A 24797-nucleotide genomic window follows, 5' to 3' on the forward strand; every position below is an offset into this window, starting at 1 on the left:
TCATTGTTTCAGTGTTAATTTAATCATACAAATGCTTAATTATAGATACAGGAGAAGAAAAAAAAAGCTTTATTTTGACATGTTTCTCTTCAGATAAATGTGCTATTTTAGGACTATGTAAACATCTCATCCACTCACCATGCCACCCCATCTCAAACCCGCAGTCACAACGAAAACCAGAGCATGAATCCAGCAATATTCAGAATAGTCATCACCATGTCCTCTCACACATACACACACACACACACACACAAGCAAGCTTACGAGAAGGAAACACACACACACACAGAGCAACAGAAAGAAACTGACGTGACTAAAAAGAGGCAATGCAGAACAGTGTATACTGTTTGGGAGGAGGACTCTCAGCCGACTGTCAAAGACAAACACAGAATGCTGGTGAAACTCTTAAATATCATGATTATGTTCATGAATTACAGCCAGAAGTTACGTTTGATAAATCAAAAATAGCCTCCTAGAAACAAAAATGTAACATGGAGCTCCAACAAACCCCCTTTTTTATTTTTAAGCCCAAAACAACACGAGGAAAAGCACATCACAGGTGCGATTCCAGCAGGAGGACCGTGGAAAACGAAGCGTCGAGGCTCGTTTTAAACCTAAATATGTGATCAATATGAACGTAAATACGAACCAATCGTGTTTTTTAAAGATCGGACATCAGTGTGGTGATGAAAATATGAAAGGTTTAAAACTATGTCTGGAAACAAACCTCAAAGCTGTCAGAAACAGAAGGCCTTTAGAAAAAAACACAATAAAACTTTCTGAAAATACAGTTCTCTCAATCCTAAATAAGCCACACACACACACACACACACACACACACACACACACACACACACACACACACACACACACACACACAGACACACACACACACACACACACAGACACACACACACACACACACAGACACACACAAGAAGAACCACTTCCTCCTCAGAAGTGGTGGACAGCGTTGTGCAAATAGCAGTAACAGAACATCAGTGCTAATGAAGCCGATGCATTTTCATATTCAAATAGTCTCAAGCTACAACCTTTCACTTCTATTCTGAAGTTGGTCATCAGATAATTTCTAGCACCACCTGCTGGCCGTGAATGGGACTTTTTCACTCTTGTTTTCCTTCTTTATCTTTCATCGGCGGTGCACAATAGGACAACAAATAAATAACAACGGGGCGATTAGTGAGTCAGAATCACCCAACACTTCAGAGGTTCCGTAACGCTCTCTCCATCCTCTGCCCAAGGAGTATACACCATCTTTCTTTTACGTCAGTTAAATCCAAAGAGAAACCCACACACACACACACACACACACACACACACACACTGTAGACATGGACTCAATAACTACAGTCGCTCACCAGGCAAAATAGATTTAGATGGCTTTTTTTTAAACCCTTCCTTGCACCTCACACGCTTCCTTTTACGCTTCAGCATCTATTTAAAGTGAAAACCCACCCTTTATAAAAAAAAAAAAAAAAAAAAAAAACAGGCACGCGCACACACACACACACACACACACACACACGTCCCATGCAGTCTGAATGGAGAAACTGCAGACAGAACAGATTAGTGTCGTGGTTCTCTGGGTTTTATCTTTGGGAGAGGCGAGGGTTCCTACACAGGCAGGTTCTTTTTGTTTTTATGCAAAAGTAGAAATGGAAGAAACAGAAATTAATATTGGACATCTTCAATATGTGTCTGATTTGGAGACTAATACTAATACAGACATGATACTAAAAAATGTAGATATTTTTAGGTTACTTGCAGGGACGTTATGTTGAAAAGAAGAGGTCAGATTAGTCAGATTACAATTTGTATAAAAAAACAACAGGTCCATAATATGTGTCATCTGACCTGGCTCAGCAATTTGTATTTTACAAATGGAGAGAAAAAATGGCTCCTTACAACCGTAATTTTTAAATAATACATGTAATAAATAAACAGATAATGGTGGTAACTTAAGAGTCCTCTTACTTATAAATCCAACTACTCTCATCCATGAAAAATACTTGAAAAATTACAGTACAACATGTGTTTTAAAGTACCTTTTAAGCACTTACAAAAAAAAGAATCTATGAATAATAATACCCGATATTGACAGAAGGTAGAAATCCCATTATTATATATGGAAATGTTTCTCTTCCATCCGTCTCATATAGAGCTGTATAATTCTGTGGTTTTGGTAATGGGTCTTTTGTGAATGGTCCATTGTGAACGGGCTTTGCTCCGGCGACAGATTGTCTGGTACAACTGGTCACACTCGTCATCTAATTAGTATTTTTTTTAATATCTCCTATCATCATCTCAAGGGAAATATCTCTACATTCCGATATTTTTAAGCACTTCTCCAAGGCCTCAAATGATCGATGAGCACAATTGATTTTGTTCTACTCTGATTCTAAACATCTCCTGACCTGTGTAGGAACCCCAAAGAAGACAAAGAATTTGACTGTCCACGGGAACACCAAATTATATGTTGATTGTTCAGGGTTGATCTTCCCTTTTAATTAGGTGTGTTTTACAGCGGAAATAATTAAAAAAAAGGTTGTGTGTATCTATTTTTAAGGTTTTATAGCACTCTTAAATGAAGCGTTCACACATGCTAATCCGGGTGTTGATGTTGTCGGGTGGGATGTTTTCACCGCAGCGGACGTAAATCCATCACCGCGCTGCAGCTTGTGTTTCTGTGGAAAGGGTCACGGGGTCGAAGGAAGGTTGTCACGAGTCAATATAAAACAACTGTTCCTCCACCTCCCCTCCGACTCCTCTGCACTTTAAGGACTCCCAGGGTGTTCAGCTCATCATCCACCACCGCAGTGGGTGGGTAGGTAGGGTGGGGTTTTGGGAGGAGGAGGAGGGGGAGGGGGGGTCTTTGTTATTCTAGCTCTGTCCAAATGGATAGGGTCCGTGAATACCCTGGAAAAAAATAGGTGAGAAAGGGCATTAGAGTGGTTTATATGGATGTGAAGAATTAAACTGTGAAACCTGCATTACACGTAAGTTGAGGGCCTTTTGAATGAATGTCTCGTTTAAACGCCCAGACAGGATGAGTGAGAGCTTCCTGACGGTCCAGTCCAGCCGGCCTGGGGAGGCTAGTATCTGTGAATAAAGGCTCGGCTACGCCAGGTATGAGGGGATACGCCCATATACAACAATGTGGCCTCGCCTGAAAGACCATGTGATCGAATTGAGCCAGTTTAGTTGGTGGATGCCGTCTTAAATGGGCTTTTCCATCTTCAGACGCTGTAAACTTTGATTTAAAGACGATGTGTTCCCGATGACTTGCAGTATAAGCAATTAACACAGATGAATAGTGGCGATACTCACTTGGGTGACTGGTCACATACATCATTAAAACACAACTGTTGGATGGAGGAGAAATGACAACGTTGCTGAAATACCACTAGATCACTAGTGGGCTGAGAGCAAACATGTCACATGTGGCCCTGAGCGTGCAGCCAGAGGAAAAGGCTAAATAATAGAAACTCTATATATTAATCTCACAGTGCAGCTGGAGAGTTTGATAGTTCGTTTTTGAGGTTTCCAAATTTCAAAGCGATCTATCAAATAACCGTCAAGATTTTCTCAAAGGTGAATATGGGACAGTAAAAGAAACGACTGTGAAGACCGAAGCTGGAAGTTGTTTGTTTAGCAGTGTAACATTGATTCTGCCATTAATGTTTTTAATTTCTGTTCCAACTGTTCTCCCATCAGTAAAACGCTGTATTGCCGGGACCTGAACTCTGAACTGCAAACCAAGCTGCCGTGAAAACTGGGACGGACATGAACGACTCCTCCTGACCAACACTTTGGTCCACGACAAAGCAAAGCATCTGGCCATATTTTTTAATGATATGTGGGAATAGTCATTGTGCCCTTTCCAACCAAGGGGCTTAAATGTCTGGGTTAGGGTTCGGGTTATATTCATATTTTCTCTCAATGAGCTTTCCTCGGGCAAATACATTGTATTTTTCGGACAGGATCTCATTATTTAAAAGGCGTCTGCCAATAAATCAATGCTCAAGATGGGGGAGAAACCCTTTTGTGGCCTTTCTGCCTCTACCATCCTCAGGACAGACTTTTTAGGGGGCGACTGGTAAATCCCAAAGAAGAGCAAAATCGAGACGACAATGAGATGGGTATCTTTGTTCAAAACTTCAAAAGATGAACTTCTATGGACCCCGAGTGCCTTCAAAGTTTTGTATTATTTTCCAGAAAGATGATAGGAAACTAAAGTACAGCAGCTTCCATCAAAGTGGGGTGGACTCCTCTGGTAGCACATGTGATGATCGGTTACTCCTATCAACATGTGATCGGTTCTATCTATTAACATGTGATCGGTTCTATCTATTAACATGTGATCGGTTCCACCTATTAACATGTGATCGGTTCCACCTATTAACATGTGATCGGTTCCACCTATTAACATGTGATCGGTTCCTCCTTTTAACGTGATCGATGCGAATCAATCCATATCACAGAAGCCTTAGAGGACCCACTACTGTGATGCAGCCTTGGTGGAAGCTGTAGTGTAGAAACCCTACATTTGGACTCATACATACCTGACCATATGTCACCACAGAAAGATTGGTTTGGAGCCCGTTCGACGCCCTATTTACAGCATTATGAGACAGTCCGTTTTGATCTTGCTGGATGGGCTCCTGCGTGCGTTCCCACGCTCCGCCGGGATCTGTGAAGCTGTCGTCGGTGGCGTCGTGCTTGTTCTTCTGCGGCGAGGCGAAGGGGTTGAAGTCTCCCTGCACGTTGCGCTGCGGTTGGGTGTTGAACTCCGTCTCGAAGGAGGACAGCTGCTGGGTCACGCCGAGGAGACCGCCGACTTCTACGCTGAGAATCACCCAGATGACGTCTGTGGAGAAGGAAAAAAGGTGGGTTGACACCAAATGATCAGCACAGACGTGTGGTTCACATTTTCTTCACTTTCAGGCTGATTTTGTGGATTTAGAGCTCCTCGTAATCAAATGCTTCGAGTCATGCAGAGTAAATCAGCACATCATCAACTAGCTTTACTGACAGTACACTGAATGTATACATGTGCTGCTTGGGTGTGGTGGTTCACATTTACACTGCCATCTGGAGGTTTTAGCATAAATCTTTACAGTTTTAAACCTGAATTTTTGCTGCTGAATAAGTTTGATATCCTGAGAAATATTCTGGTTCGGGGATATTGTATCGAGTCGACCTCATTACAGATGCACTCGCATCTTCCACCCGAAGTATCAACACTATATTGCATGAAAGTGATCTCAACGTTCACACAGCGTTCACTGGTTTATGGCTTTAGATGCCGACCAATCACGGAGCTTGTTGGCTCTTGGTCGAATGTGATTGTTCGATACTACACAGCCTAAAAACGGAAACCAAACTTCTAATGCATATTGTAAACCCTTCTGTCTCTGTTTCTCTCGAATACTTCTCCAGTGAGTGTTTTTAGTGTACTAACAGCTTGACGGAGGAATTTAATGTTTTGTTTCGGTCAGTCAGCCGGACAAAAACAGCAATTTAACTGTAACTAACAGAAGCTCATTAATGTAATAATCAAAGTGTTTGTTGCAGCCCAAACAAATTGTCACGCTAGAAACAGAATCAAGTGTTTGGTGATCTCCTACCGCCGTAGAATAATCCGTTGGCTGTGCACATCCTCCACTGGCCCTGGTACATGCCGGGAGCCGTGGGGCTTCGCATCTGCACGCTGACATCTGATATTTCCTGGGGGTCTAGTGACTTCACCATAACCGTGTTCACGTGCCCAAACTGATCCCCACCAATGTATTTGAGACAAACCCCCGGCGGCCACGACTCTGCACCTGCAGGACACAAAGACGAGCGCCGTCAAAAACACAACAACTGCATGAGGTGATAGCAGACATTTGCATACTGACTCAGAAACACATGGATGTGGTGAAGCGCTCCACACACCTGGGTTTTGTATTCTCCAGGTCTTTGTGAACGGCGTGTCCGGAGGAACAGACTCTCCTTCGCCAATTGTCACATCCTCGACAAAGGACATGGATGGCGTGTTGACGTTGGGACTTTCAAAGTCATAATATGCACCTATAGCAGCCTGCAGGTTCCTGTTGCAACACAAAAGGAAAGAGCACGGTGTTAACAGCAGTGGGCAAGATCGACGTAACACCGTATTTTGACATTCAGAAGATAAGCTAATATCAAGAAAGCATGTGGAGCAATTTGCCATTGACCTTTTCTCAGATAGTTGCTGAACTATCGGGCCCAGGAGAGTCTTTCTAATCCACTATTTCCTCAAATGAGACAGTCCACCAGTCTGATACCGGCAATTACAAAGACAATCGATCCTTAAATTGGATTCTCATAGATTTTGCAGCTCCGTTACAACTGTCGGACTCTTTTCAAGTTGAGAATGAAGAGAAATACAGGAATCGCTCAAGAGAGCAATATTTCTAATCTCTTTTACTGACATATAATTCCCCAGTTGTGTGTGTGTGATGTGCTGGATACTTAAGCTGATATGGAAACGGAAATAGTTTGAGAGAAATGCAAATTGTTGTTTTTTTGTTGGACGTTGTCAGACGAAGGAGGGGAATTCAAAGGATCCATCAAGCACTTTGGTTCAAACATACTGACGCCTTGAGTCTCCAGTCGGGGGTCAGGGATGGGATGATACAGGCTTTAGGTGAGTGGTGAATTCCCATTATCAGGATAATTGTAAATATTGTCACAAGTGCCTTGAAGAAACTGTCCGGCTCGCTATCATAGTGGAGAAGAGAAAAATAGAGCCTGAATTCAAATATTCAGTGTACAAAAATATTTTTCTTATTATTTATCCTTTATTTATGCAGGAAGACCTTAAGATATGATCTTATTTAAGAGGATTGAATGCATCTTATCTGTGATGCAATAAAACCATTTGTATCTTAAAAAATGCAATGCAATTCCGGTGCCATTATTTTGGTGAGGATAATCTAAAAAAAAATTCATATTGTCCCCTGCCTACTACTTTTAGGGGTCATGCCGAAACACAGAATCCTAACACAACTCATGCATCCGTGACTACCAAAAAAACGCACACACCCTTTTGATGTTTGTAAATTTCCGATATAAATCTGGAGTTTCCGTGTTGAGGTAAGTGCGATGTGTGATGCAACCGTTTTCCACGGGCTAATCAGTTCCTGGTCACGACTATAAAACTGATTTACAACCTTTGTCCTCATGAGGCATCAGGATGCGACTCAACACCAACACAAATATATGTGAAGAAAGCCCCAGTCACATGCTTATAACTACTTTTATAACTTACAACAATCTTTGCATGTTCCTGTACCATCTTTATTTATCAATCATCCCTCGCTTTATGTCTCTGTTTATATATTATAGTCACTGTTTATTGTTTGTTGTCTTCAATTTATGCATCTTAGTCACAAAGACACATTCCTCATGGGTGTAAAATCCTTCTTTGTTATAAATCTGTTTCTGATTCTGAAGATCAGATAAAAATACACACTTGCAGTAGTAGTACTAGTAGTAGTAGTACTAGTAGTAGTAGTAGCAGTTTCAGTGGACAAATCGCAACAACTGGTCACGTGATGTCGTCATCTCCTATGACGCGCTAGGTGAAACTTTAAAGATCGTGTTTTGGGGTGGGTCCTCCCTTTAAGAACAACAAAAGGATGCGATCAAAGAAATCAAGCACACTGATTAACTTATAGCTCGAGACCAATTACTCAAAGACCACTTGTTGATCGATCACGACTGATTACGTCATCAGACTAATGTCGTGTGTGTGTGTGTGTGTGTGTGTGAGAGTGTGTGTGTGTGTGTGTGTGTAACTGGCTCCGGACACTATTATGTAATATAGCAGACTTATCTACGCCGAGAGTTTCCCCGCCTGCTTAAATTAGCCTGCTAGCTAGTTAAGGCTAGCCCGCGCTTCGCTCCTCTGCTAGTTATTTCGCGGTATTAAAACTCTAAACTTTTACAGTTCTTCACTTCGCCCCCCCCTCCCCCTCCCCCTCCGAAACCATCGTTCGGTTAACTGTAACTACCGTTTCCCGTGAAGGCATGATGGAAACGATCCTGTCTGGGTTTGAACAACACTCCAAGCCTCCATTTTTTTAAACAGTTCAACGTATGCTACCTAGCTAATTAACCCCCCCAAACAAACAGGCCCCAACAGGATCCCCGCACTCACCAGTTTGTCATGTCCAGGAAGAAGGCGCAGCCGGACGGGTTGAGCTGGAAGCCCAGCAGCCTCTGGAACTCCGAGATCAGGACGTCCTTGTCCGTGGTGCCCATGCAGCTGAACTTCTGCATGAGCTCCGCGTCCACGTCCATGTCCGTGCCCTCCATGGGTGGCGGGGGGTGTCCCGCGGCGGGGGGGGAGACAGCGGGGTGCTGCTGCGGGGAGGAGGAGGAGGAGGAGGGGAAAGGGGGGGAACCTCTCAGTTTAGTCCGAGGCCTTGTCCAACCATAACAACCAGCGCAACAACAACAACTGTCAGTGCGCATGGCACGAGCAGGTTTGGGGGTGGAGGGGGAGGGAGGAGGGGAGGGGGGGTGTTTGACGTTGCGACAGTCTCGCGCGTCACCTTCGCCAATCACGTAGGAGGGGGGCGTCGACGTCATCTGTTGCTATTTGCAGCCACCTTTTCATTGGTTTATCAATGAATCGTCTCCGCTCGTTACCAGGTTTATCACAAGTTTAATATTAGATACAGTATGATGAGATGATGATTCATGATAACACTAGTAGGCTATTATACATGAATATATATATATATATATATATATATATATATTGTACTAAGTCCAATTGTATAAGGTCACCATAAAGACGAATCTCTGCAATATAAATAGTAACTATGAATGTCAAATGAATGAATGTGTATAAAATACAAGTCCCCCCCCCCCCCCCCCCCCCCGAAATGTACCATATACCATACCATATAATGGAAATACTCTCATACACTGCATAATAACCTGAAACTTAAGGGAACGTGAGTTACTTTCCACTGTGCAAATATATATATATATATATATATATATATATATATATATATATATATATATATATATATATAATAAAATGGCTTTTATATATATATATGTATATGCCATTATATTTTATTCTATTTCATATTTAAATATGTGTATGGTCTACGTATGTGCTGTGAAATTAACCTTGTAACCTTATAATTTGTAAATTTTCTTGATTTTTCTTGCACAATCTGCACTCAAATTGTAAATTTCCAGTATAATAACATTTAACATTGTAACATGCCTTCCTGCGGGACAATTAGGGTTAAATGTTTTGTCAAAAGGGAACCAAAATGTCTTCCCGTCTAAAGCATTTCATTCAATTAAATTAAATTTATCTGATGATATTTGTTACTGTTGTTATCGACTTTACACATAGCCTACCGAAGACACGATTCAAGTGCTCGTGTAAGTTAAGAATAATGCTTTGTTTGTACCCCTTTTTATGTCTATTTCTAGAGGGCATATTTCTATATTATTAGTTTTGGAGATTTTTTGTGCTGTTGAGGTTTCGGTTGATTTTCATATATATATATATATATATATATATATATATATATATATATATTTGCACAGTGGAAAGTAACTCACGTTCCCTTAAGTTTCAGGTTATTATGCAGTGTATGAGAGTATTTCCATTATATGGTATGGTATATGGTACATTTCGGGGGGGGGGGGGACTTGTATTTTATACACATTCATTCATTTGACATTCATAGTTACTATTTATATTGCAGAGATTCGTCTTTATGGTGACCTTATACAATTGGATATATTGTAATAGATAACATTTCCAGACACTATGTAAAGTTGTCAATCAAAATAAGCTTCAGTTTAACCAACTAAATCGCTTGTAATATAGGCTAATACATACCAGAAATATGACCCAATAATAAAAGCAGTCTGACACTTTGTTAATTTATTGCTGTATTTCTACTTAGGATGGAGCCATTGTCACTTTAACCAAGTAAAATACACTTCTTCAACAAAGCATTCAAATAATCCTGAAAGACACCCATGGAGTGGGCGAGACCTTTACTTTTTGTATCAACAAAATGTGACTTGGATCGGTGTATTTGTGAATAGCAGACATAAATACTTTTATACGTATTCACGTTGCGGTCGCTTTCAGGCGGAACTTACTGTGGATAGGTCTTATATTCCGGTCGGACATCTTATTGCGAACACCGGAATCGCGCTCTCGACGGAGATTGCCGGGGAACATGCCTAAGTAAGTGTGGAGATTAATTCCCTTTTATGTTTATTATAGTATTCCTTTGTTGCAACGAACGCAACCGTTGCTTGTATTGCGCATAAAGCGACACATTGCTGTAAAATATATTTTTTAAAACGAATGAAACAGACGTTTGTTTCCAGATGGACCGCTGCGAGCATTGTTTGGGCTGCGTCTATTTGCTGGACTCAACCACGACGTGAAAATAGCTAACAGTTAGTTAAAACAGTTAGTTAAAGATAAATCTCGACACCGCGATATTAAATCAACGTATCTGTTAAAATACACCATTCTGGGTTTTTATTATTCATTGAACTGTTCTGGTTTTTAGAAAAGACTTGATGTTAATCTCGGATCTAAATGAATCAATAATGTGTTTTTACTGTGAATCAATGTTTTTACTCTAGTACACCAATGTGTTTTTACTCTAGTACACCAATGTGTTTTTACTCTAGTACACCCATGTGTTTTTACTCTAGTACACCCATGTGTTTTTACTCTAGTACACCAATGTGTTTTTACTCTAGTACACCAATGTGTTTTTACTCTAGTACACCAATGTGTTTTTACTATAGTACACCAATGTGTTTTTACTCTAGTACACCAATGTGTTTTTACTCTAGTACACCCATGTGTTTTTACTATAGTACACCAATGTGTTTTTACTCTAGTACACCCATGTGTTTTTACTATAGTACACCAATGTGTTTTTACTCTAGTACACCCATGTGTTTTTACTCTAGTACACCAATGTGTTTTTACTCTAGTACACCCATGTGTTTTTACTATAGTACACCCATGTGTTTTTACTCTAGTACACCATGTTTTTCATGGATAAGATCTGACGATGTTGATGGTATCTACACGTAGTTATAAAACAACATTGGCCCAGTAACATCCATTCACCTCGAATAATACACACTTTATTTTATACTTATATTCATGTATTTTCTGTTACATGTTCATATGTTTGTCATGTATAAACTTTGCATGTTTTTCTGCTTTCTCTCCTAAAGCACATTGACTTGTCGTATAAGTGTTATTTTCATAAACTGGACTTGGACCACGGCTTATACAACTCACCATAATAAAATAAGTGGTTAAGAAAACTAGACACCTGTTTTTAACTTTTTATTTATTTTTATTTTCTTTATTGATGATTTATGGTCTTTTTTACCTTATCTCTGCTGATGTTTGTTGTATTTGAGTACCTGACCATATTTATATTCTGCTTTTAAAGGTGTAATATAAATAAATCATTTGATGGTCACCTAAACCCGGGTCTAGGATGATAAAGTATCAAATCGTTTTAAATACTCAGATATCCTGCAGCATGGTGTGTTACAAGTTCCCTGTAGGATGATAAATAACTGTTTTGGGTTAAACTCACATCTACAGCTCTAAAAGTTGTCTTTATCTCAAACGTTTTTGTTTTTTCTCTTCCCCCAACAGGTTTTACTGTGATTACTGCGATACTTACCTTACACATGATTCGGTAAGTTGTGCTTGTGTGACCCTAAATAGTCGAAAAGGCAATGAAATTATCTCTTTGTTGTATTCCCCCTCCTCCACTTAAATATTCACAAATCCTCTGTTCTCTTTGGGTTCCAGCCGTCGGTGAGGAAGACTCACTGCAGCGGCCGAAAACACAAGGAGAATGTGAAAGATTACTACCAGAAATGGATGGAGGAGCAGGCCCAGAGCCTCATCGATAAAACAAGTACGTTATCTGGACAGCGTGGCTCAAAGTGAGCTCTGGAATGTGGATTTTAAATGACTCCACTCTTCACGATGCCGCCTGTGCCAGTTTAATTTAAATGTGAAAGGGACCTCTAGTGTTACTGAGGATTTGTTTGATTGGGCCGTCAACTGATCACTCATACAGCACCATCTTCATCTCATGTTTTATCCTTGTTTAGAGGATAAACGATGTGATAGTGAGGCCTGTTATTTATCCCACGTAAGCTGTGATTTTAAACGTGCGTGGGAACGCCAAGCCTAAATACTGCACTATTTACACCAGTTTACCCCTCTGAGATTACAGCCCACTAATCTGGATGCTGGAGCGCCGTTTCGTCCTCTGTGGAGAAACATGATTTAAGTGTTGTCCATGTTTTTGACTTTTTTTTCTCCCCGACAGCGGCCGCATTCCAACAGGGAAAGATTCCTCCCACGCCGTTCCCCGGCGGCCCTCCTCCAGGTGAGTCCATCGTCGTCTTTTAATCAACTAACCGTAACACACAAACGGCTCTCCACGGTTACATTCACAGTCAATCAAGAACGCCTGTCGGCATTTATCAAGTGTTATTGAAACGAATTTCATTAGAATGAGCAATCAGCAGGAGGAGCGGAGCGTTTGGGTTCCTGTGGGATTACAGCTAATTTAAATTGACACGAAACGACCACGAGACGTAAATAGAAACCTGCAGGGTGGAGATGCACCTTTCTCTCTCTCTAAAATCTAATTGGCAGAAATCACAAATGTTTTGTATCTTTTATGTTCAGAAATTTAATGAGTTCAATCGCCGATCAATCAGTACGTATCGACTTAAAGAAAACACCTTTTTTTCTAATATTACAACCTGCGTCTTCCTTCGGTCCAGTTTGTCGCAACGTTTTTAGGAACTGCCTTCATTGATATGTTGCTAGACTGCTGGAACAAAGGCAAACATTTCAGTCATATTCAAGCTGCTCACTGAATGCAGCATTTCTAAATCATGAAAGAGGGTTTTCCTTTCAGCATTTTTGTTTCCAAGGTGAACAAAATGACAGAAATCCAAAGAGGTTATTTGAGCAAAAATTCCAGATGTTTTTGAGTTTATTAAGTCGAGGTGAAGTGAATCCAACACAACAAACCTGCAATAACTCCTACCGTTGTGGAAGATAATGTTTGTTGTAGCTGTTTTAGAGAAGTGTTGGATCAACTTAATGGTTATTTAGGAGGCTGCAGCTTGTGGTGCCATTTTAAATGATGATGCATCATCCTGGTTTTAACATTCAGCCCATAGAGTGCCGAAGCGGAAGCAGGAAGTAACGGCGCCATGGGTCCTTTCGGAGCGAAAAAAATGAATGGTGTTCAATGGACGGAAAATAATTATTATCTGATCCCCCGGTCGTTATGCCTTGGATTACACAAATGTTGTTTATAGGCTTAAATTATAATTTTCCATGTCAAGAGTTTGACCGTTTATTGTGCAATTCTTCAGTTAAAATTCATTGAGAAAACACAATGATAAAGACTACATGTTGTGTCGCGTATGTGACGTCACGTCATCGCCCTTTTCCCTCCCCATCGGCGAAGTTGAGGCTCTCCACATGACCCGACTTATAGTGGTTCTCCCCCCTTTCGATACTTTTATTCTGCCCTTGGAAAAAAGCGGTGAAGTGGAGCAGAGAAACAGCCATCTCGGCGGACTTCGGACTCGGCGGGTGGTGACGTATATCATTCGCGACGAGAACAGCGAGGAGCTGTAGTTCACAAAGCGGCTCACACAAAACCTAACTTTATCAAAACTCTTCGCGCTTAATTGTCTTCTTTGCGTGAAAAATTTTCTTTAAATATCACAAAGAACATATGTGAAATCCATGGCACAATTCAAACGGGACCAGAAAATAATTTGTATCTACCCATTGAATCGCATTGATATTTTTTTGCTTTTGAGGACCCATGTCCCGGAAATGGAGGGGCGGGACTTCACCACTCTATTGAGGGTTCGGCTAAATAACAAACGCCTCTCTCTTTAAGACAAAACAGCTCCACAAACCACATCGTCCAAAAATCATCACCGGTTAATACAATTAACATGAATATCTTTGTAACGGTAGATTTATGCAGGATTGTTGCGTTAGAATGCTTAAGTCTTATCTTAACAACAGTATTCAGACTGTTGCAGGTTTTCTGTTTAGAAGTCAGTGGAATTTAAGATAAATAATTAAAATAATTCATTGATGTACGTCGTCTTAACATTAATTGTACACTAACGTACTGCTTTTTTTAATACAGGTGGTCCTCCTCGCCCAGGCATGCTGCCAACGCCCCCTATGGGAGGTCCACCCATGATGCCCATGATGGGACCGCCACCACACGGGATGATGCCCGGTGGACCCGGTAAGAAACACGGTTCTATGACTAGATTCATGAAATTCAAGATGTATCCGACATGAAGCCTTAGCCATCGCATCAAGAACCCCCAAGGCCTATAGAGACCCGGTGGAGGGACCCCCAAGGCCTATAGAGACCCGGTGGAGGGACCCCCAAGGCCTATAGAGACCCGGTGGAGGGACCCCCAAGGCCTATAGAGACCCGGTGGAGGGACCCCCAAGGCCTACAGAGACCCGGTGGAGGGACCCCCAAGGCCTATAGAGACCCGGTGGAGGGACCCCCAAGGCCTATAGAGACCCGGTGGAGGGACCCCCAAGGCCTATAGAGACCAGGTGGAGGGACCCATACAATGCTTAGACATTAAAATAATAATTGTTGATTCATATTTTAATTCTATTTTGGCATTTCTGCATCACAATTTCTCAACCTATTAAACAAACAGTAAAATGTATATTGAAGGATAAAGGTTGATTTCATGTTGAGGTGGATTTTTGGACATATTTAAATTTTTGGAAGAAAACAAGTTTGGGATCAAATCATTTCGGGGACCCCCTGCAGTAACTCTGCGGACCCTGTAGGGGTCCCGGACCCCAGGTTGAAGACCTCTGCTCTAGAAGGTTAACACGGTTTCATCTGTAGTTTCATATGAAGAAGTTAACAGAATAATCTGCCCGTCTAAAAACAAAAGTAAACGTCCGTCTGCCAGTTTAACACCAAATTAAATGGTCTGAAAAATTCAATTATCAATAATGTGATTTATTGACTATTTTAAAAGAAAATGACTAAACATTTGCCGTTCACTTTTGCTCAAAACTTAAAAGATGATCAGTTTTCCTGTTCAATGTCTCTGCTAATAACCTGTGATATAAAGAATGTTGAGGAGTTTTAAAGACATCTCTTTATGTGCCGCCGTCGTCATGAAGCTGTGAATCCTCTTTTTTCACCTTTCAGGAGGCATGCGGCCGCCGATGGGAGGACCCATGCAGATGATGCCGGGACCGCCACACATGATGCGTCACCCCCGGCCGATGATGATGCCGGTGCGGCCTGGCATGATGCGGCCGGACCGATAAGGCCGCGAGGCTTCGCCGCTCTTTGTTGCCGTGAACAGACACTCGTCACGTGAGGAGACTTTGGTTCAAACACTTGATGGATTTTTCAATGCGACTTTTTAAAAAAACATTTTTTCCAAACCTCAAACGTCCCGGATGTAATTATGTCATCTTCGTGTGTAATTACTAGATTTTCTTGCGTCGGTATTTATTCATATTCACCTCCATTAGAACTGATTTCACATCTGTTTTAAAGACCTTCTTCTTTTTTTAATTAAACATCCTCTTGTTTTAAGTTTGAAAAGCATCGACTCACGTCGACAAACTGTTCAGCGTTTAAAGAGCGCGTTAATGACGAGATTTGTTTCTATATTTGTACTTTTTGTTTTTAGGTTTTTTGCATATTTTTGTTATATTTCATTACTTCGAGAAATAAAACAGTGATTTCAAACCTGGTTCTTGACGTTGTAGTCCGTGTCCGCGAAGCGCAATTTTTTTGTTTTTAACGGTGCGTCTTCAATCACTGACCTCAGGTCAGGTTGAAGCTCTGTTCAGCTCCAAAAAAAACCCCATCTCACACTACCAGCTCAGCACCAGACAGCAGGAGATCCTACTTCCCGCTTGAGAAGTCGAAATTACGAGACTGTCATGTTCACAACATCATTCTGGGGATAAGGTGGCGCTAGCAGACTAAAGTCCATCTGTTATGGATAGAAGGATAAATGGCATCAATATCAAGTAATACATTGAGTGAGTGAACTCGTATAGCCTGGGGGGGGGGGGGATGTAACTTAATGAATTATTAACCCTAAGGTACCACTAGGGAAGTTTTTGTCCCTAAAGGCGAAAGAGGGTAGTGCATTTTAAATCTGATGCTACACAAAAACTAATAATGCATCAAAGTCAATATTTTGGATCATCTTTGATCTATCCATGACTGATTTAAAATAAATGCCCCAGCCACCCAAAATTAATTTGATGGAAAATAACTCAGTTTTCACATCAAGTAATCAAACTGGCATTTAAAGGGTTAAAATCCTCAAAATGACTGAATGTTTGGTAGTTTCCAGCAGGGCGGAAGTTGTTTAAGAGATTTACGCAAAAAAAAGTAGAAAAAAATAATCTGTTCAAGCAGCTTTTGTGAAGTGGACATTTTTGTCCCTAATTAAAGTGATACCTGACACCTGAGGGTTAATTTACTGTAGTTTGCTAAGAAACTTAGTTTGCGATGTTCTCCACACGTACAGTTTTCCTGTCCTTTCAGCTGATGCCTCTCTATGAATTGTGGGTAATTCCCTCAGCCTTTATTAGGTTATAGTTTGTCCTTGTATCTGCTGACAAATGTTCAACTTAATGCAGTAACAACAATATTCCGAGGTGTGATTACATTCATGTGTTTTCGCAGTTAGGAAGCAATTAATGATTCTTCTCATGAGCGACTAATCTGCTGGTTGTTTTCTTGATTAAGAAGATGAAGCCTGAAGTGATGCCTTCAAATGTCTTGTTTTGTCTGATAAATAATCCAAACCTCCACCAAAATATATTCAGTCAACTATCAGATAAAACATCATGTTCTTCCACATTTCAAGGACTAGAACAGCTTTTACATTTTTGCCTGAAACTAACATGAAAATAGCTGCTCGACACCTTTTAACCTTGGACTTCACTTAAAAAGAAGGAAACCGTTGATTTTTACTCCAAAAGGAGGAAAACAAGCTAAATGTGTGCAAATCTTATAGTTGTAAAATGAAGTAATTAACGAGGGCTGGAGCCGGCCCTCGTTGGTTTCCATTTAAAGCGTGCTCCTCCAGCTGGACTTCTGTGTCCATAATCAAACGTCTATAATTATGAAGATGTCTCAACAGGTGGAGCCAGAGAGTCGTCATGTTTATTCCCCAATTAGAACAGTGGGATGACGTGCGTTGACTGATTATGTGCTTCTGTGGACTCTCAAACGTCCAGAGGATGTTTTTTGTGGCTTTATGGTTTAGGACGTTTCTAGGCCACACATTAAAAAAAAAAAAAAAAAAACTAATTTCTTGCTGCTTCACGCCTTGTTTGCCGATTTCTCGACATGAAACTGGAGGGAAAGCATAGTTAGAGATCATCGCTGGTAGCTGTCGGTCACACATGTTGGAAATAGTCGACTTTGATGGATTACATGCAATCGGACGACCGCTCTTACAGGACGGACTCCGTTAAAAGCACGACAAACATCCAGGAATAAGACCGTGTTAATGCACATTTCATGCTTGGGTCGAGCATATAGGCATATGGAGTCTTTATGAATATTCATCCACGAAGTGCAGCGTCGCCCTGAAGCGAGTGCAAGTGGAGTGGTGGGAAGTGTTTATGATCAGGAGGAGTTAAGGAAGCTTCGGTCACGAGGGATGTGGGTTATGATGGATGGAACAGGAGGGAGACCCGCTCCTGGAGCTTGTTCACAATATTCTCTCATTTATTTTCGTGTTTTCAGGAGAAAACGGTTTCCCTTCATGTTGCTTTGGTTACAAGCTTTGGTAAAATGTCATCAAAGTTGGGAAATCAACTTTTATCATTAACTGCAATTGGATTGGCTTCTAACTCTAACGTCTAATTGAGTTATTTCAAAAACACAAATCTGTTCATTTACCCCAAATCAAAAGTATTTCAGGCGTGTGCAGCTTCGGCTTGGACAAATGAATCCAAGGTCTTTCCGAAGTTGTTTTTCTTTATTTCTTTCCACTTGGGGAACTCGGCTGCTGAAGACTATTATCTTTGGCTAAACTGATTTAAAAAACAAAAAGTAGCTTTTCTCAGCAGCATCACACCAAAGTCATTTGCGGGCCTTAAGTTTGTTTTAACCAGGAAGTCCTCACATTGCTTTCAGTCGCCTGTGAGAGGAGCTTCTCATCTAAATAGCGACCGACTCTGGTTCAGCTTTAATATTCGGGGGAGGAAGAGGAGGACGAGGAGGAGGAGGAGGAAGAGGAGGGGGAGGAAGAGGAGGAGGAGGAAGAGGAAGAGGAGGAGGAGGAGGAGGACAGCTGATCGATTAACTGTTCCTACCAAACAGGTTTTGGCTGCAACCGCCGCCCCGATTTCAACTCTCTGAAGGATCATTTGGGTTCTGTGTTCATGCTGCATCTTCTTTGCTCCCAGCATGCAGTTGGCTTTCTTACCACTCAACAGCCCCCCCCCCCCCGGTTGATTCCTCCAAAGCCAATTGGCTCAAAACGGTCAGGACGATGCTGAGGAGTGTTTGATTGTGCCGGGTTGTCTATTGATGAAAAGAATCGGAGAGAAAGGCTGTCGGCTCTCTGGACCCCCTGCCTCTCCTCCTTCCTCCTCCCTCTCGTCTTCCTCCCGTCCTTCCTCCCTCTTGTCTTCCTCTCATCTTCCTCCCTCCTTCCTCTCGACTTCCACTCGTCTTCCTCCCCTTCATCTTCCTCTCGCCCTCCTCCTCTCTGCTACCAGCTACCTTGTAATTTAATCCATTCAGTCACGGCTCCAGATCAATATCCATTTCCTCTCGGCCCTCAGGGAGAAGCCTCTTGAATCTGCTCGTTTCAAACCGTGGTCGGTGTCGACCGACGGGGTCTCCCAGGGGCCTGAAGGGGCTCCAAGGGTCCGGCGAGTGTAGTTCACCAGCAGCGAGTGTGAGAAGTTTTACATCTAATCTCTCACTAACCTGCGGCACCAAACACAACGCTTTATATTTGTTTTTTGTTTTTTTTACATTTTGCGTCACTTAAACTAAAATAAAAAGACTCCTCGATCACAGAGGAGTTATTCTCTTCCACTGAGATGATGAAAATGCAACGCCGTAAGCAAATGAATGACATCGAAGCAGATTAAATTCAGGCTAATTTGATTAGCGGCCTTTGTAAGTGACCGGGAAGAAAGACAGGATTATTATTATTCTTATTCCCTCCAGGATTGTATTCACTGTCCACACAATGTAACAATGTTCACACTGGGACGCCCGATGAAGCCTTTCTGTTTTCCTGCAATGAAAAGGTTCAGACGCTGCCAAAGTGCCCTTGAGCAAGATAGCGATGCCAATCAGCTAAAAGGCCTGAATAAGTCTGTGTGAAGATCGTGAAGGGCACAGAAGCAGCGTCCCGTGGCGTTGTGCCACCGACCAGCTGTAAACGCTCTGATTCTCCTCCACCTGCTCCGCCCATGTTTTATAGATACGCCTGTTAAATATGCATTTTGTCAGCATTTCACTGTTTTGTACCTCAGCTGAGTTTAATAAAGTCAAAAGGACGGCCCAACGGTGACGACTCACCCACACAATTATAAGTACTGGTGAGAGATAATGTTAATAATCTGTAGAGATGTTAGAGAACTGAATAACTAACTAACTAAATCTGGTTAGAGATGTTAGAGAACTAAATAACCAACACATTTTTTACAAGTTTCATGACCGTCAGAATCCTCAGTTTTACAGAAAAACACCCAAACATGAACATGTCACCTCCCAACCTACGTACACTCAAAAGTCCACCATCTCTCTGTCATTTTGACTCTTTTAAGCAACTTTATTGTTTTTCTGTTAAAAAGCAAGACGTGAGATCACAAATCTACCCACTAAAAGTAAAACAGCATGTTTTAGAAGTACAAGGAACAAACCCATGAGGTGATGAGATTCAGAGTCCCCTTTTTTTCTTCTCCGAGTGTTTTTGTTTTCCCTCAATTCCAAAAGTCTAAATTTGGAATAACTTGATAAATATTTCATGTCACCTCACCTCCAACTAAAGGACTTGCATTTTTTATCAGGGTCCTCATCACCTCAAACATATGGTTCTTGTCCATACATGCATATTAAAGTCGTTTTAACGACGTGCCGTATCCGATGTGCCGTGACGAAGATGTTTCTTATAACATTACATTTTTATCTTTATCTTTTTCTACGTTTGTGTAGTTTAATGTTCCAGTTTATCCTGAGACGTTGTTTACCTTCAGCCTACATTCATTCAATTATCCAGCTCGTACTAAAAACGTATTATACTGAAAACAGTCACTTTACATATTTCAATTCCATGTATATTTTCCATCTAATTTTATTATATAATTTCAATGTGAATACTCACATTTAACACAATGATTTTCTATCATGTTGAGTAGGTGTGAATGAATGAATTAAATAACAGATTTGAAATGAATTAAATGATATTGATGCAGACTTCTACATAAATGTGTTTAAGTTTTACATCTGAAGTTAAGGGGAACATTTACATAAACATAATGTGTTTATTCAACATAAAGTTTCCCCGATTCGATGATAGTATATATTCACGTTATGGTGTAAGTTTTTGACAGCCGTGTCAAAAATACAGATATTCTTTAATCGAGTAGAAGTACACATACTTGTGTAAAAGACTCTGGTGGAAGTAGAAGTACTGGTTCAACTTCGTTACTCAACTAAAAGTAGAAAAAGTACTCTGAAATGTACTGAAAGTATAAAGTGAATAGTATCCCTATTTGCCTCAAATGCATTAAAACAAAAGTAAATGTGAGTAGTAAAAAGTACAGATATTTGTTTTAAAATGTAGGGAGTAAAAGTACAAATTTGCCTGAAAAATAAATACTCAAGTAAAGTACAGATACCTGAAAACTCTAACAAAGTATTTGTACTTTGTTACTTCCCACCTCTGGGTTGTGATGAAAGCGTCCACTGGTCGATACCCGCCCAAGGTGGCATTGAGAAACTCATTCATGCACGTAATGGTGTTTAATAGAACGACTCAGCTCTCGTTATAAATGAGTGAAAAACCCAGAGATTGCTTTCCACATGTTGGCGTTTTGTTCTCTTTTCCCAAAGATTTGTCTCCGTCAGCTTTCTACTAATTGAACACATTCAACCCTTTTTTTCAGGCACATTTTGACTCACTTCATGTGACGCGATGACCGACTGAGATTCCCAAGATGGGAAAAAATAAAATAAGAACGAGGAGGTGAATCGAGGTTAAAAAATCTTCTGCGATGTCGCTTTTTAACTCTGAGGTAGTCGTGACAGAAAGCCGGGACTGGAAGCCAGAGTGCTATCTGGCCTTTTACTCCGGCAACAAGTGAAATTGCTTCTAAAAAAATGTGCTCAATATAGAGTCAAGGGCAGCGTCTATTTTTAAAAAGATTCTTACTCTCTAAAATTCTTTGACGCTCCAAAGTTAAAAAGACTAAAAGCCTTCGGCTAAGCGCCGTGTGTCTAAAGATGAAGGCGGTTTTTAACCCTTTTCATGTTGAATATAAAAGAACGACTCCTACAGTAGTCTTGTGCAAACTCTGCTTTTATAACTGGATTTCCCTTCCACAATAAAAGGCGATGAATGTCTTTTATTCTCTTGATCTACCTCAGGGTGAGCCGTCCAATAATGAAGAGGCTTGTCTTTACTGAGAATCCATTTCTCCACTCTGACGTTGGACGTCTGATTGATCCATGACTGCCAATATCATTAATATCATTAGGACTTGCATCTTCTCTCTTGGATGTGGAGCTCCTCGAGGGCAGCCGTGGCGGTGGCGTTACACAGGAAGTGACCCGCCTGTGACCTGTCAGCGTTATCTGTGGATGAGTTCAGGTCGCCGGTGTCCTTCATCAGAAGTGTTCGCTGGCTTACTCCTCTTTTGTCCTCTTTTTTTCTTCCCACCGGATTCAAACGACACCTTCCATGCACCCTTTAGGACTCGGTGGATGATCAGTTATCTGATTTAATATTGTAATACTGCAATAAAAACAGGGAATGAGTGTCAGTAGCCATCATCATCATCATCCCCTAAAGCAGCGTTACTCGTATTGCGCGGCTTGGCAAATCTCAACGTGTAGCTCGCACAGGGGCGTCAGCAGTCTTTAGCCCGTGTCTCTGCGACTTACCGTTCCAGAGATAGACGAAATAAAAAAGGAATTAACCCAAACCCCAACCCTAACCCCAAACCCCAACCCTAACCCCAAATCCCAACCCTAACCCCAAACCCTAACAACAACCCTGAACTCAACCCCAACCATAACCCTAACTTTACCCCAATTTTCACATTTCTGCTTATATCTGAGACACACACACCATTCTAGAAATGCTAGAATGTTTCTTCAGTAAATGTATTAATTTTGATTCATCGACACCATTTCATGGAGAAAATGCTCCAAAATTGTAAAAAAAGAATAAAAATGTAAAGGGATTTCATAGGGCCCTTAATAACAGCATATATACTGTGTGGCTCCACTGAAGTAAGGATCACTGCCCTAAAGGGAAATTCAGAAACATGCCCATTGTTTCCACCCAGAGAATCAACCTAACAGGAAGTTGTGCGTGCCTCTGATGAAAACATCTCCCACCCCCCTCCGTGCACATGCATGATATATGCACATGCATGCATGCACGTATGATGCATGAAGGCCCAGCAGGTGAGGACACGCTCCCACGATGCACACACACACACTATCGTGCCATCGCTTCCTCGTCTTCGACACAAAGGAAAGGAACCGCAGCTGGATTCCACTCCGCGCTTCGATTCTCATCTTTCCCAGCGTGCTTGAATGTATCTCTTATCCTTATGTGGCCGGCGGCAGTTGTGTGGCACGTGATAGGAAAAAAAAAGAACAATCCCTTATCACAAAAAAGTGTGCCGTTTAAATGCTGTATTAATAATAATGATAATAATATTAGCATCACTGATAACCGTTTTTTAAAATGTGAGAATTCACGGGCAACAATGAAATTGATGGATTGCTCTCTCCGTCTAAACAATGCATCTTTTTAAAGGGCGTCTGCAGGCCGGTCACACTTATTTAACCGTCATATTCAGATTTCTATCACAACAAAACAAGCGTCTCCACCGCAGGATTCTAGCCGCTGAGCTAAAGGCTAGCTTCAACATGCATGATGGTGTATCGGCGTGTTCTACCACACTCTCTGTTTTAGCTTAGCATGTTAGCGTCCAAAAATTAGCTCACAAAGTACAGTAAACATTTAAATTTTGACCTGATGATGGCGCTAGATATCAATTTTCATGGCAATCCCGTCAATAAGCGCAAAGAATATTTTTTCACTCAAAACTACAAATTTGAACCACACGGTCAGTCATTAGGATCCTTCATCGCAGGACCGTGAACTTCTTTGTGCCAATCCATCAGGTAGATATTGACGTAATTCGCCGAATAAGTGAAAAAGTTATTGGGATTCATCGTCTGGCAATATATCAATAAAGACGCCAGTTAAAATCCCAGTAAACCCGTCTCCACCAGTAGAGAACACACCAATCAGATCCCCTCTCCCAAAACCTGCAGATGTTGCAGATGCTACTTATAAGAGGCGTATTCCATGAAATTCAGACCTAACAATTTGAGATTACCAACTAAAACCCAGTTGGACGCCAAAAACGGAGATCCTGTCTCTAGGCCTCTAGTCTTTCTGCCTCTCTCGCCCACTCTCTCTCTCCCCCTCCAACGCTGATGGATATCCAGCGCTACGTCTTCACTCAGCCATGCACACTTAGCCTCCCGTTTCCCCGCCGAGAGGTCAGCTCCATTCCCGTCTGCAGGAGAAAAAAAAAAAGCTTTCACGGGAGCCGTCGCGTCTTTATCCATTCTGAGCTAACAGCAGGTAGTTTCCCCGTTTTCACCTCTATTAAGGTGATCTATTTCACTTTCCCTCGAACTTTCAAAGTCACTTTTACCACGAAAGTCCGACGAGGGAGAAGAGAAACACAACGTGTGCTTTATGACAAAATAATGCAAATAACGTCACTTTTTACCGCCTGAATATTGACATTGAGATGCCTTCTGCTGTCGTTATCATGTTCCTCTGAGGAAAACCAACAGATATTCCAAATCTTTTATTCCTTCTGATATCAGGCTGCTAAATTTAGACAGTATCCATTTTAAATTATGACTTCTTTTTGTTTTTATTTGTATATGCATATAAGCTGCAGATTAATTGCCCTTCTTGGGACCAATAAAGTTCAAGTCTCAATCTCAATCTGAATCGTTTGCATTTTCTCTGCTTGTTCATTGAAACAGTCTCCAGTTTGGGAAAAGCTTCGTAGTTTTGGATGTGTGGTATTCCTGCTGCCTCGGTGGGGGGTGGGATGACCTTAAAGGTCAGCGTTGGAGTATTCTTGATGACGTCACTTTTTACTGCCTGAATATTGACTTTGTTTGTATTTTTTTGCATTTTCTCTGCTTGTTCAGTAAAAAACAGCTCCCAGATTATGGGAAAAGCTTAGAAATATATAATATATCTTTATCGTCATTGTAAACACCGTTTAGCAGCACTCAATTTTGGCAATATACAGAAAATAAAAAAAAAATCTGAATAAAAAAAGGTTTGGATGTGTGGTTTTCCTGCTGACTCGGGGGGACGGATGACCTTAAAGG

General features: G+C 41.2%; 2 protein-coding genes across 2 annotated transcripts; one reads left to right on the forward strand and one right to left on the reverse strand.

Moving 5' to 3' along the window:
* Positions 1–8421, reverse strand: ilrun (inflammation and lipid regulator with UBA-like and NBR1-like domains). The gene is made up of 5 exons (XM_084033793.1): positions 8207–8421; positions 5959–6113; positions 5649–5846; positions 4584–4888; positions 1–2937 (listed from the first exon to the last, which is right to left on the reverse strand). The coding sequence occupies exons 1-5, from the start codon at positions 8362–8364 to the stop codon at positions 2902–2904; spliced, it is 852 nt and encodes a 283-aa protein (XP_083889919.1). The 5' UTR covers positions 8365–8421; the 3' UTR covers positions 1–2901.
* Positions 8422–10195: 1774 nt separating this feature from the next.
* Positions 10196–15894, forward strand: snrpc (small nuclear ribonucleoprotein polypeptide C). The gene is made up of 6 exons (XM_084029509.1): positions 10196–10282; positions 11738–11780; positions 11897–12005; positions 12426–12485; positions 14289–14393; positions 15339–15894. The coding sequence occupies exons 1-6, from the start codon at positions 10275–10277 to the stop codon at positions 15458–15460; spliced, it is 447 nt and encodes a 148-aa protein (XP_083885635.1). The 5' UTR covers positions 10196–10274; the 3' UTR covers positions 15461–15894.
* Positions 15895–24797: the final 8903 nt, after the last annotated feature.

This window comes from Eutrigla gurnardus (genome assembly GCF_963514095.1).
Source record: "Eutrigla gurnardus genome assembly, chromosome: 2".
Lineage (NCBI taxonomy): Eukaryota > Metazoa > Chordata > Actinopteri > Perciformes > Triglidae > Eutrigla > Eutrigla gurnardus.

What these genes read in the sequence shown, in the direction of transcription:
- snrpc (XM_084029509.1), top strand. An exon ending in CCCCGGCGGCCCTCCTCCAG is followed by an intron (nt 12,486 to 14,288) that starts GTGAGTCCATCG and finishes TTTTTAATACAG; the next exon opens with GTGGTCCTCCTCGCCCAGGC. An exon ending in GATGATGCCCGGTGGACCCG is followed by an intron (nt 14,394 to 15,338) that starts GTAAGAAACACG and finishes TTCACCTTTCAG; the next exon opens with GAGGCATGCGGCCGCCGATG.
- ilrun (XM_084033793.1), bottom strand. Translation starts at nt 8,364, where the DNA reads ATGGAGGGCACGGACATGGACGTGGACGCGGAGCTCATGCAGAAGTTC. An exon ending in CTGGAGAATACAAAACCCAG is followed by an intron (nt 5,847 to 5,958) that starts GTGTGTGGAGCG and finishes TGTGTCCTGCAG; the next exon opens with GTGCAGAGTCGTGGCCGCCG. An exon ending in CTGTGGTGACATATGGTCAG is followed by an intron (nt 2,938 to 4,583) that starts GTATGTATGAGT and finishes ATTTTTTTCCAG; the next exon opens with GGTATTCACGGACCCTATCC.